Source organism: Thermobia domestica, chromosome 18 (assembly GCF_964235325.1).
Source record: "Thermobia domestica chromosome 18, izTheDome1.hap1.1, whole genome shotgun sequence".
NCBI classification, from domain to species: Eukaryota; Metazoa; Arthropoda; class Insecta; order Zygentoma; family Lepismatidae; genus Thermobia; species Thermobia domestica.
The window spans coordinates 177,322,203-177,335,420 of NC_137471.1; the positions used below are offsets into that span (position 1 = coordinate 177,322,203).

Below are 13,218 nucleotides of genomic sequence, written 5' to 3' on the forward strand. Positions count from 1 at the left end.
CAGAAATATAGCATCTTCCTTAATCTCCAACCATTATATTGAATGCTGAGGTCTTCCTAATTGATATTTAACCTTGTACAGGAGGTTTCGGTAATTTATTTGTACATCAATGGTAGAAAAATTGCTCAACCAAGGGGGGAAACTTCTCGTTTTTGTTTTACTGAAATGCGTATGTTTGTACGAGGCTAAAGAACAAATATTTTCTTAATCACAAGATCTTTTAACTTTATGTTGTAGAAGTTACAAGGGTATTGAAGGAAGTAGACGAATGCCAGAGCATTTTTTTTTTTTTTTTTTTTTTTTTTACAGAGTAGGCAGCGCCGTAACTTTTAACTTTTATTGGTGCACCAAGAATGATATATTTGTATTTACTTTATAACAAACAGAAAGTGTAATTTTAATACCTTTCTTTTATTACAAAATAAATAGAAATTTTTAAAAAGTAGTTAACAAGGAGCCAAGACAACATGGTAAATCATCAGTTACCGTTGGGTTCATTTTTCTAGTCGCTGTCTTAACCTAGATTTTTTGGGTAATTCATATTGCAGCCACACTGTAATTTCCATAGATGACAACACTGATTATTCTCCTGATTCGTATTTTTAGGTATAGAATAACATTATCTATGATTGTGGTAAGTTACATTTCATTATCTCTTTCCACTTACGAAAAACGGGCAAAAGAAAAATGGTTAGCCTTTGCATCATTTTTAGTAGTAGACCCTATGCCCCCTTAAATATTTTGCAGAATTTTCTAACCACTTCCACATAATGTGCAGCAAGAAAAAACTTTTCAAATATTAACAACAAATATTACTTTTATATACAAAAAAATTCCTTTGTATTAACTTATTTCGTAGTTGTATGCAATTGCTACATGGTAGCCAAATCAGTAGTTGAAAAATAAGCAATGGGAAGGGAAAAAAAATGATCAGGAAATTAACAGAACGGAAGTGCCATGTCCCCTGATACGTACCGTCTCTTGGTTCAGGAATTTTCCCGATAAAGTAAAGTCGATTGTGAAATTTATAAAATTTTACAGTAGAAGAAAATCCGCGATTTCCGTCCATCTTTTTATCACTCACTGTTCATATAACTGTGTGGTTTCGGACGATTGAAGAGAGGAGGTAAAACTGCTAACTAATTTACTTTCATAATGACTCGCTTCCAGTTTTCATCCATTGCCGTTAACCTAAAGGCCATAATCGTGGATGTTAAGGATCACTTTTCTTTTCTTTCTTTTTTTCCTTTTTTTTTTATTTTTGTAATTGAATGTATTTTCCTTCATAACTTCAAAGATTTTTCTACCAAAGGTGGAGTGATCCGTTGGGCAACCAGACAACTGCCCATTATGACCTTCCCATTATTCTGTTCCCTCAAATACATTTAATAACGAAAATGTATAAACTTCCCCGAAACATTTATATTTCTTTGAAATAATACACAAAAACAATTCGCTTGACTTGTGAACCTTTGTTGGTAATAACAACTTTCTGAAACATGTATAAGCTTGGCTAATAGTTATATTGCCAAATTTCCGCGACGGTCCTCTATAATAAAATCAAACAAAACAGAATTTTTGTTTGACAGGTTTTTATTTGAAAATTATATCTTATGTTATATCGAAAATAATGTGGTTATACCCATGACTGTAACAACAGCATCTTATTAGACGGAATACATCCCAGAAGGGCTGATTTCTCTATAAATTTCCGTGCTTCGTTCCAGTATATATTTGTTGCCAGATATTAAAGCACAAATATCCTGAGGTATTTAATCAATTTTGGGGAGAACTGGTAACCTCGGCCTTCCAGAACTGGCACCCGTCATATCGGTAGCGCCTCCTCTTCATGCAGTTAGTCTATCCGTGTTTCTTACACAGTTTCAAACTATGCTGTACCTCATTATGAAAAGCGTTATGGGGAGATTCATTCCGTCCATCTACCTATTAATAAACATATGGGCAAAGAAAACGAGAAAAGGCTCTTTCGTGTCAATTCAGGATTCCAGCAATAGGTTCTATCTTCGCTCTTACCCAGCTCGTACTCTCAGTTTACCCTTATTTCTTCCGCTTTTAATATTCAATCCTCATAATTCGGAACTCACAATATAAACTGAACTCACTCGAGGTTCCTTCTCCTAACATGTTAAGTTTTATTTAATATTGTGGACACGCCATTTCAATTTGTTCACACGACAGGTAGTGCCCAACTGGCTCATGTCCACTTTTATAACCGAAGCGAAATGGAAGATTAAAGTTTTCTGTAGAATGTGAAATCTAAAATTTTTCTATCTTCCTATATTCAAACGAAATATTTCTCTAGATTTGGAACTCTTTACAGGTCATAATTATGGTCTCACTTCGATTGAAAGTAAAAATGATTCTTCACTTTTTCATTTCTTCAAAACAAAAATTTCAGTTCCATTGCTGAAGTTAAATTTATGAATGTATAACTTCCGAAATTAACCCCTTGGGATTGACCTAGGCTCGATAGGTCGATTAATCGTACAAAGCCGGTTGCGAAACTCTCAGCCTTCAAGGTTTTTTTTTTCTTAAGTTCTAGCTTTCCGTCAATAGATGACATGACTTATCTCATACAGTTGCAAAGCTGAAGAAACACTTTCCAATTGTATATCATACATGTGTGTTGTAATAATAGTACGTCAAGGGGTTAAGACAACTATATTTGGGCTAGCATGGAAGTTACAGGTTCGATTCTCTATAGGAGCAGTGATTAGCAGCAGAGACCTAAGAGAATGCAATAAGTAACCGAAATTAATTTTCTTTCAGGAAAGCGAAAAATACGTCTTCCTGGACGAAATTTGTGAATTCCGTGAAAGCAAGGCTGACAGTAGCTCAAGTGGTGGAAGGTGTAAAGGCAGCTGCAGAACTTACATTCGACTATTTGATGCTGTTGCTCGTAGCAGGGTGAGTGGAACATTTAATACTCAGTAGCATAGCTACAATTTTTAATCCTGGTAATATTGTTAATACTTTAAGGTATCATTTCGATATGTTTATTTGAAACATGTTACATATTGAAAAGAATAGGAGTTTTTTCTTCAAAGAAATGTAATAAATTAGTTTGTACAAAAGTTGGTCAAGATCTGGATTTGAGTTGCTCAACACTTCAGTGTTACCAGAATACAAGAGCAGTAAAAGTTCGTAGATCATTTCTTGTTTTTGTTATTTTGTGAGACTGCTGGTCATTGTGATTTGAAGTTGGAAAATGGGAATGCCAGAAAAAATTCCCACGTTAAATAGTCCTGTTCAATACTGGAAAGTAACTGTATATAGGGTGTTCCGGGAATAAACTTCATACATACGTGTTCAGGACCTTCATACAAATGGGTTCAATTGTACTCTATCACCAATTCAGCTATTTTACTTGAAATTGTCCCTATTCCCCGTAATTAAGTGTTTCCAACCAAAGTCGTAGATAATTTTACTTGTATTGAATGCTGATTAAGTGTGCAAAGTTTGTCGGTTTATTCCAAAACACTTCGCATAAAAGTATTGAAATTCTGTAGTGTGCGCGCACTGCAGACATATTAATACTGATATATTTTTTTAAATATATTATTTAATAAAGTTCTTTTATCATACACAGCAATTAAGCAACTCTCGGAAGGGTTTATGGTTTGATTCTGTGTTTTTTTTAATACTTTTACAAATTCAATCGAAAAATACTTGAATGTATTCGACTGCTTTTACACACTTTTGATTAAGTTCAATTTCTCCCTTTTTTCTTAGTTTGTGCAGATACATGAAATTTCTACGTAAAAATAGTACGTGTCAGAACACTCCCATATGTCTGACCTCGCTTGTAAACAATGAAATTAGTTCACAATCTTTCCGTCTACACAAATATATATTAGATACGTAATACTGGCAGGTTTGTATACTCCTTGTCGAGAACTCGTACATCACTACAATTTGGTTTAGCGATATTTTAAGTTCGTAACTTTACAATTGACTATCTGTCATCATTAGGACAAAGTGTTCATTACATATGCTGTCGAACGTAGAAGGTGAAATTGCTTGTTGAAAAGCTACTTGAATGGACTCAAATGTAAACGTATTCTTGTCTTTTCAGGATGGTTGCAGCCATTGGCTTGGTAGAAAATAACTCGGTTGTCATCGTAGCCAGTATGTTAATATCTCCGCTTATGGTAAGTCACCCTCACACATTTATACCCAATTCTGCATACGCGACTTGATGTAACTCTGTTTTTACATTCTTAACAATTTAGTATCTCCATGCTATACTCTTCTATTTCTTTTATTTTTCTATATACCTCGAGTAGCAGTGGATACATTGAGCTTCGATGCATCGTGACCCATTAACAAATTTTATATGTATTGTCTAACAAATTCTGTGCTCCACTGACCATAAGACTACTATTCTAATCCCCAAAATAAAGCGAAATATAGGGTGTATATATATATATATATATATATATATATATATATATATATATATATATATATATATATAAACACGCTGAAAATACGTAGAACAATGTTGATGGTTACAAATAAATCTACGACATTGCCACATAGTGAATTTTTTGATTTCCCATAGCGGCTGAAGGAGGCCCCGGAGGGTGAATATACCGTTATATAAAATATACTTGCTTTAATTTCACCTGCAGAATAGAGCTTTGTTGTTCATGGGCGCCATTTTTAGAACTCCCGATATATATAATTAGAAATGGATGGATGTGTGTATGTAAAATCGAGCATAACTCTGGAACGCCTGGAGCAAATGTAACCGAACTTGGTACGAATATTACTTATAGTCTGGAAGAGTCTTGCGAGTAGAACACTCCTAGCATATCTGGAAGGGGTGACATAAAAATTATAGAAAACGACCGATATTAGTGCCTAATCCAAGGATGCAAATAGCACTCGCCCGGGGCAAATGGTTCATTGGTGCGGGCGAGTATTTAATATCATACCGAAAGTAAGTAAATTATTTCTATTGTGAGATGTGGGCTAGTAACTTTTCTCTTGGGCTAGTAAAATTTTGTTGCTTATTTGCATTCCTGCTCTAATCCATAATTCTTAATGACACAGATTAATGACACTTTCGATAGCGTTGAAGTAAAAGTTCAGCCATAATCTGCATGGGAGATGAGAAAGAGTGAAAAGTGTCTCATATGACTGAGATTAGTGTTGAATCCGTAGTTTGGGATCATCCAACTATTAGGGTACAACCGCGATGACATTGAATCCCAAGTAAGACATTAACGGGCATGTCAGCTGGATTGGGAATTTACAGACTACGCCAAATATATTTGTATGAATGTATATGAATGTATATTCTAGCGTAACTCCAGAACGTCTGGAGCAGTTTTAATCAAATTTGGTAACTTTCAGTTTATAAAAATTACTGTGGAAGTAAGATACCGCAAAGAGGAGGAAGATATGTAGAAATAATACAAAACGACTGAAATGAATGTGCAATCCATAGTTTTCGGAGTCACTGAAGTGAATATTCATCAGTTTAAACCCAATTTCATTCCCATTGGCAGAGGGTGGGAGGTGGTGGTGAAAAATAAAATGTCAAAAATGATTGAGTTTAGCAATTATAGTCAGGACGCCTCCAGGATTTTTTCCAAGGTGGGGGGGAAACAAAAGACCATCACACAAGCACAGTCACGAATGATATATAAACTTGTTAACTACAGTAAATACACTATAGTACTACAATTTCTAATATAAATATAGTATGTTTTGGCATATATTTCCAAAAAAACTGAACACCCTTTGAATGTCTAGGAGGGTCAATAGCCCCTTTGGCTCTGCTGTAGGCGGCTAAGCCTTAGGAGAGAATTCGAAAATTCTCAATTATATTTTGTATATTCTCAGGAGGTAAAAAGGGGTCAGGAAAAAAATATCCATGTTATTGAAATTGACTTTGTTTAAAAGGTAAAATCGTAAAATCTTATGTCTTCAGTAAGTCGAATCTGATCAAAAACATGCAATTAGTTATGCTTCTAAGTTTTTGGTGGTGTTATCCAAGTAAATCACCAAAAATAAAAAAAATTCCAACTTTATTGGGGTTTTATGAGGTGCTGAAAAATCTTCCCCATGTTACTTAAATGCGACATCTTCTACACTGCATTATATTAGCACTTTCAGTTGGGACTTCACTGATGAAATTTGGCATGTTTGTAGCCTCCCGAAACTAATCCCGGAAGAATCTTTGCATTATCTAATATTTTATAGCTATTTTGTAAAATGGTTTAAATGTAAGAATGTTTTACTTATTAGTAATAGCCGTAAGGTCATAAGAAAACTCACTTATTTTTTTTTTTTAAACAAATAAATTGAGAAATTCTAACCTACAGGTAACTTTAATACATAGTAATGAATGCTAATTGACTTATTTCAGGGACCGATATTGGCTGGTACCTTCGGCGCAGTAATCCATGATCGATACCTTCAGAAGATGGGAGTTTTGAACGAACTGGTTGGTCTTTTGATGTGTCTGTTGATCGGCTTTTTCTTTGGTTTGGTGGTTGGCGCCGTTGGAGATGACTGGGGATATATTATGATGCCAACTCCAGAAATGTCAAGTAGGTAAGTTAGTAGAGGATATGAAGTTCGTGGATACCAGCAAGGATAGGACAATGGGAACTGTTGTTCGTCACTCCGATTTTTCGTAACCTTTGAAATAACTATGAACACTTACCGTAGAATCAGTCACGGTACTCGGTGTGTTACATGGTATAGTTAAGTATAATACTAAATTTTCTTAGAGAGAACTAGTGCTTTTAGTTTAGTTTTCTTCAATATTCAAAATTATAAGAACCAGGAAATAATCAGAATTTGGTCTTTCTAGATTTCCATTAGTTAGGACATATTTCAGATATTGTTTTACGTCATAATATATAATACGTTAAATTACATACTGATAGCCAATAAGTCAGATATACAAACAACTTTAACTAGATACTTTACAAATAATAATAATAAAAACATTTATTTTAAAAGTTATGTATAAGAAGAAGTAAGCAGATATTCTTAAAATGACGGTTGATACTTAACTAAATGTCCCAACACAAACTGTAGCTGTGACGTACATACGGGGGAGATCCTAGGTTTCAACTTCTCTTGAGCAAGGTAATATAAACAAAGAAACATTTACCATATTAATATACCGGATGAACCTGAAAGATATGCCCGAACTCCAGGAGATGACTCGTGACATCAAAAGAAGACAAAAAGTCATCTTGCAGGTTCTCGAATTCCGCGTCGTATACCAGTGACAGGGGTGGCAACTAGGAATCGAAATTCCAATCGTGGCATACATAATTTCGATTCCAAGTTGGCACCGTTAGGCTCACTTACACGACGCGGAATTCGACAACATGCAAGAGGACTTTTTTGTGTTATTTTCATGTCACAAATTACTTGTTGCAGTTTGCACGTCTTTCAGGTTCACTCTGTAGTTGAAAAAAAATCTGAAACTATATAAACCTCTTCTCCTTCTTTGAAATTTTGCTTACGCCACTGGATTCTATGTTTAAATTTGTTAAAAAGTAAATTGAAGAGTAGGTTTTTATACAGTTTGATATGATTAAATTTGAAATTAAAACTGGAAATTTAGATTTTTTCATTCCATTTTCTTCTTCGTAGGGGTCTCGGTGCCTCAGTGGTAAAACGTTCAACTCTGATGCAGAGAGTCCTTAGTTCGATCCCAGTTCGCGCCAAGTGAGCTTTGTGGTGGACAAACACCGTGTGTGTGTGTGTGTGTGTGTGTGTGTGTATGTGTGGATTTTCTCGGGGTTCTTCCGTAGTGAGCTTTGTGGTGGACAAACACCGTCTGCATGGGTTTCCTCGGGTTCTCCCGTTTACTCCCACTTTCTTCATTCCACCATTTCGCTCATTTCTTATTACAGTCTCCTTTAGCCTAGCCGGCATAACCGTGGGACGTAAAACTTAGATTTCATTTATTTTCTTATTCAAAGACATAGCAAATCTGAAGACTAATTTTTAAACAAAATGTCGTTGATGGAGAAAGAACCAATTATTGTAGCGTACTGTTAAAAAAAAAGGAAAAGAAAAAACTCCTCAATCTTGACGAATTTTACCGTAATAATTTTGGAAACTACTGTCGGCTTCTTCCTCAAATTCATAATAGAATTTTGTTCCATTTACGATTGAAAATTGAGTGAGTTCCAAAAAGCATTCTATATTCTTAAAAATCTCGAGAACAAAGAAATTATGATGAAGGAGAATAGGTGAAAAGCATCAGAAGGTTTTTTGTTTGAATCCTAAGACGGACCCTCCTAAGTGAATTCTTTGAGATCTACTCAATCACAGGAGACAATATTACGAAGGTGTCTTAATATAAGATATAGCAAATTTCCTTCCAGTATTCATTCCCACACTCGTTGTCAATGTTGTCAGTGTGAAATAGTCTTCTGACTGCATCGAACGCTGTTCATTAATGGAGGGTGAACCAACTAATATCACAGATAACACAAAAACTCTTACTTTCAAGAAACTTTTAATGGTAGGCTAGTAATGACGCATTTTACACAGTAAATGAAACTGAAGATTTTTTCGGTGTGTAAAAGAAAATATTATTATTATTATTATTATTATTATTATTATTATTATTATTATTATTATTTTATTATTATTATTATTATTATTATTATTATTATTATTATTATTATTATTATTAATAATAATAATAATAATAATAATAATAATAATATTATTATTTGAAAACAGATAATTAACGTTGTTATTCGTGTATATGGTTTGTGTAGTAATTCAGTGTATGTTGTACTGCACTTACATGAGTTTTCCATAGTATTTGTTTGTGGAATTTAATCACGAAAATATGCTACTTGAAAGGTAAAATCGACTACATTTTTTTTTTTCATGTAGGTTTAATAGTTTTGTTTCTTTCCTTGATTTTACATACTTAAAAATGCATATTTTTGGATATTTTGAATTTTGGATAAAATTGAAATTTTTAAATCCTTAGGTAGCCTTCACACTAGGATCCTGTGAGCCGCTCGCATGAGCTGCAGCTGCTACCTTTACATTGACTTATATGCACGCTTTCACACGTGCGCTTCGGTCAAGTTAACTGCGGCTTTTAGCTGCTATGAAGTTCACCACGCCAGTTGCTGGCTCGAGCGGACTGCTGGCGGGGAAGAAAATAACACGTAGTCTTATGAGAGCCCTTCATACACGAGCGTGAACTCAGTTGCAATCGAGAAAAATAGTTGGAATGGAAGTGTGCAAATATTTGAAAATTTTCCCATTTTGGCGTTACTCTGAAATGCACATTTTATACTATTATACAGTCAAATGAAGATGTAGACATCCTGAAGTAATTAAAAAAAATCTTTCATCTCTCAATTTAGGAAACAGACTGTAAAATGAGCATTCTTCCAGTGTTGATTGATTTATGGGAATGAACCCACATTAGTTATCTTTTCCTTTTTTCTTTCAATTTATCGCCAAGATTAAGGCTGCAAATTCTTCTGACTTTAGAATCTCTGCTATTTTGGTATCACGAATTTTTGAGCGTCTCGGAAATATTTAATGCCTTCACACTATAGGTCCACGTGAACGGCTCTCAAGATCCTAGTATGAAGGTGATCTTAAAGGATTCCTGTAAAAAATATGATGTAGTTGAAACTTCACAAAAATTAGATTTTGTAAACGGGTGTTCAAATGTTCAAGGATTTTAATCTAATTCAACAGTTATTCGTCTTATAATTTCATGTTATTGTTTAATAATTGTGTATCTTTATTTTCAGAGGCATGCTACGATCGCTGTGGGTTGGTGTCCTGATTGCCCTTCCGTCTGGAGCAGGCGTGGCGTTATCTGTGCTAGGAAACAATGCAGGCTGTTTAGTTGGTGTCGCTATTTCAGCCTCATTGTTACCACCTGCAGTCAATGCTGTAAGTACAAATGAGATAGTATTAACTTTCTTTCTTACGCTTCTTTGTCTTCATTGTCGCTCCTAATGCTACTACCTACATAATACTAGTCCCCTGTTTCTTTCATGTTCCAGTTTCTGTGACTGGCACCACGATACATTTTTTCTTGCCTTTTTACCATTACCGAGACGAACTAGAATCATTAGATTGCTTTCCAATCTGCATGTCTCAGGTTCAAATCCTTGTACTTCCATCCTCACTGAATTTTAACTGCTACTATTGTTGTTTATATTGCAGTGTAAATTGACTTGGTATGTTCCACTTGGAAGTTTTAAATACGTAATATATATATAATTTGAGCGTTAAGAGCGATATATAATTTGAAAGCAAACACACTTAACCCTTTTACCGCAGGGGCGTCATTTGTGGGGGCAGGAGGGGGAAATTGCTCCCCCAAGAGTTTGAGGAATACATATACGTACTTTAATCGATTGTCTACTAATATACTAATACAAAACGTGAGTCTTATATCGGTGGTGCTCTTGGCCTCCCCCCCCTCAAGGGAAGTCTGAAATGACTCCTCTGTTTTACCAGTTACCGAAATACCTTCTTCCTTTGTCAAACGGGTTAAAAAGTAAATTAATAATATTTATTTCCCAGTTTAATCTTCTAAAACTAATTCTATTTCTTTTCTTATATTTTCAAATTTTACATGTTCACGTCCTGTTGTGAAGGCAACCTAATATTTTCCCTGTACTTTTTGTTTACGAAATTTTTCGTTACTATGATCACAATAGCTAATACATGATTGCAACTCTGGAAAATAAAATTATCGGAATCCCCTCAAAATTCCCTATGATGTAGGTCTAAGTGGGAAGTATCTCTGTTCGGACCCATCGATGGGAAGAAGTGACAATTTTGGATTTAAGAAATGAAAATTCCTTAAACTTCAACTACGGGAAATTGCTGCCAACAATTGATGGACAATTTAAATTTATAGTTATATTTACGCCGCACATTCACAATAAAGTCTGATAACATATTTCTTATGTGAAATAAGTAAAAAAAAAAAAAAAAAAAAAAAAAACTGCAATAGGAAAAGATATAGTTTAATAATAATACAGGGGAAATTTGTAAAGGCACTTTTGAAGAATTTCGATGTTCGATATTTTATTCTGAATTACAGATTTCAAAATACCGGTCACAAAGGGGCTGGTAAGAAATTTGTACCGGTCACCGGCCTTAATCAAAATAACAGCAATATTTCCGGCTAAGCCGGTGAAATACCGGCCAGCTCATAGGCGTGCGAAACGTGGGTTTGGCACCCCCATTAGACAAACTTTTTTTTTATGTAGAATTATTACAAACTGAGAAGAGATTACGTGTAAATTATTTCCCGTCTGCATGTGTGCCGTGCGTCGCCGACGCAGCGTCGGGTGCAATGACGCTATCTTTTCTTAGGGGAAAGGGAGGAGGAGGACGACACGCTAGTGGGCCGGCTGGCAACCCTACATACACACCACTTTTGAATACACATCTTAATATGTTTATTTCTCCAGAATATCTTTTTCAAGCAGCTCTTAAACTTGGAATCCCCTTTTGCGTACGCCACTGAAGTACTCAATAGAAATAAATCATTATGTTTCTATTAACAAAAAGTTGTGGTTTAATTTTCATTCTGCTCATTCAAAGAACATACGTCGATGCTCAACTGTTTCCTTGACACCTAAGCTATTTAAAATGTAATTAACTCCAATTGTTAGTACGTCGTTACAACGTTTAAACATAGCTGCCGACATCACTGTTAATTATTAGCTTATTACAAAACGAAAGGTGAAAATTAATGTTCTATATTTGACTGCAAACTGCTTGTGATTTTTGCCGACCTTAACATAGACATTCTTACTTATTCTCTTTTTAAACATGATACGTGTTGATGTAACAGACAGTTTGACTACTTAGTTGCAATATGCAATGAAGAAGCAGCATTTAAAACAAGTTATCTGTCACATTCTGTACTAACGATGCATTTTTTCTAAATATAGATTAAAAAAAAAACCTAGCACTTATTTTCACGCTTTTTTTTCTCTGGTATTTCTAGACTAGTATAGTTTTTATCTGTAGCTGCAAGATCTACCAAAATTCAAGTTACAATTTGTTAAATAGGCCTACAGCGCAGGGTGTCTCAAAAGTCCCTTGACACAGGGTAACTGTTATTCTCCGAGTTACAACAAAATGTATGAGGCGAAACAGTCTCCAAATATATTTTCAATCTAAAGTGAAGGAAATTTTTACTTTCTACCGAGCGAAGTAGCTCAAGTGGTAGTGTTGGCTTCGCATTCGGGAGATCATGGGTTCGATTCCCGCTGCCGACTATCCTGACTGAGCTTTACCAGGGTTTTCCTCAGTCCTACCAGGCAAATGCCGGAATGGTACCTACTAAATTGACCCTGGCCAATACCTTCCCAAATCCTTTCCATTGTTATTGTTGTTGTTAGATATTCAGTGTAAAATGGCCTTCGAGCTGTATCTGGTGATTGTTAAATAAGGTAAATCGGACAAGCTGTTTCGGCTGTACATGTAAATTGCATTATGGACAAGACTATGAACAGTATTGTCTAATTTAGATTCACAGGCAATTCCTCCTGCAGTATCCATTGGTACTGACATGCGCCCTAAATATACGATCTTGACAATTGGCAAAATAGCCCTTTTACACTTATACAGATACAAGTAGGATTGTACACTGGCAGGTATTTTATCGGTCTGGCGGGAAATATTGCTGTTATTTTGATTAAGGAAGGTGATCGGTACAAATTTCTAACCAGCCCTTTTGTGACCGGTATTTTGAAATCAGTAATCCAGAATAAAACATCGAACATCGAAATTCTTCAAAAGTGCCTTTACAAATACAAATTTCCGTTATATTATATATTAAATGATTTTTAAAAAAATTATGGCAGTTTTTCATTTATTTAATAGATTAAATTTGATAATTAGATTTTATTGTGAAACAGTGTTTTTAACAATAGAGACAGAAGTGTATAATTTGTGATAATTGTGCTGCATAAATATAGCGATAAATTTAAATTGTCCATCGATTGTTAGCAAATAACTTTTAGGCATTTCGTTAGTTTCATGTTCGTAGTTGCTGCATATGACAACTTTCCTTAAACTTCCAACTTCCTTCCTTAGGACTTTTTAAGGTGGTTGTAAAGGGACAAGTTTTACCGATAGATGTCACTCCGGTCTTCATATCTCTCTCATGTATTTTTTACCTTTTACGAAACTTTACAATTT

At 34.8% G+C, this 13,218-nt stretch overlaps 1 protein-coding gene across 1 annotated transcript in view; it reads left to right on the forward strand.

Annotated features, from left to right (window-relative positions):
* Nucleotides 1-13,218, forward strand: part of LOC145675798 (uncharacterized) — a 226,386-nt gene that overhangs the window by 193,052 nt on the left and 20,116 nt on the right. Inside the window, exons 5-8 of the mRNA XM_081746501.1 lie at nucleotides 2,791-2,928; nucleotides 4,097-4,172; nucleotides 6,401-6,588; nucleotides 9,795-9,939. Coding sequence (XP_081602627.1) covers nucleotides 2,791-2,928; nucleotides 4,097-4,172; nucleotides 6,401-6,588; nucleotides 9,795-9,939 — 547 coding nt within the window. The remainder of the gene's footprint in view (nucleotides 1-2,790; nucleotides 2,929-4,096; nucleotides 4,173-6,400; nucleotides 6,589-9,794; nucleotides 9,940-13,218) is intronic.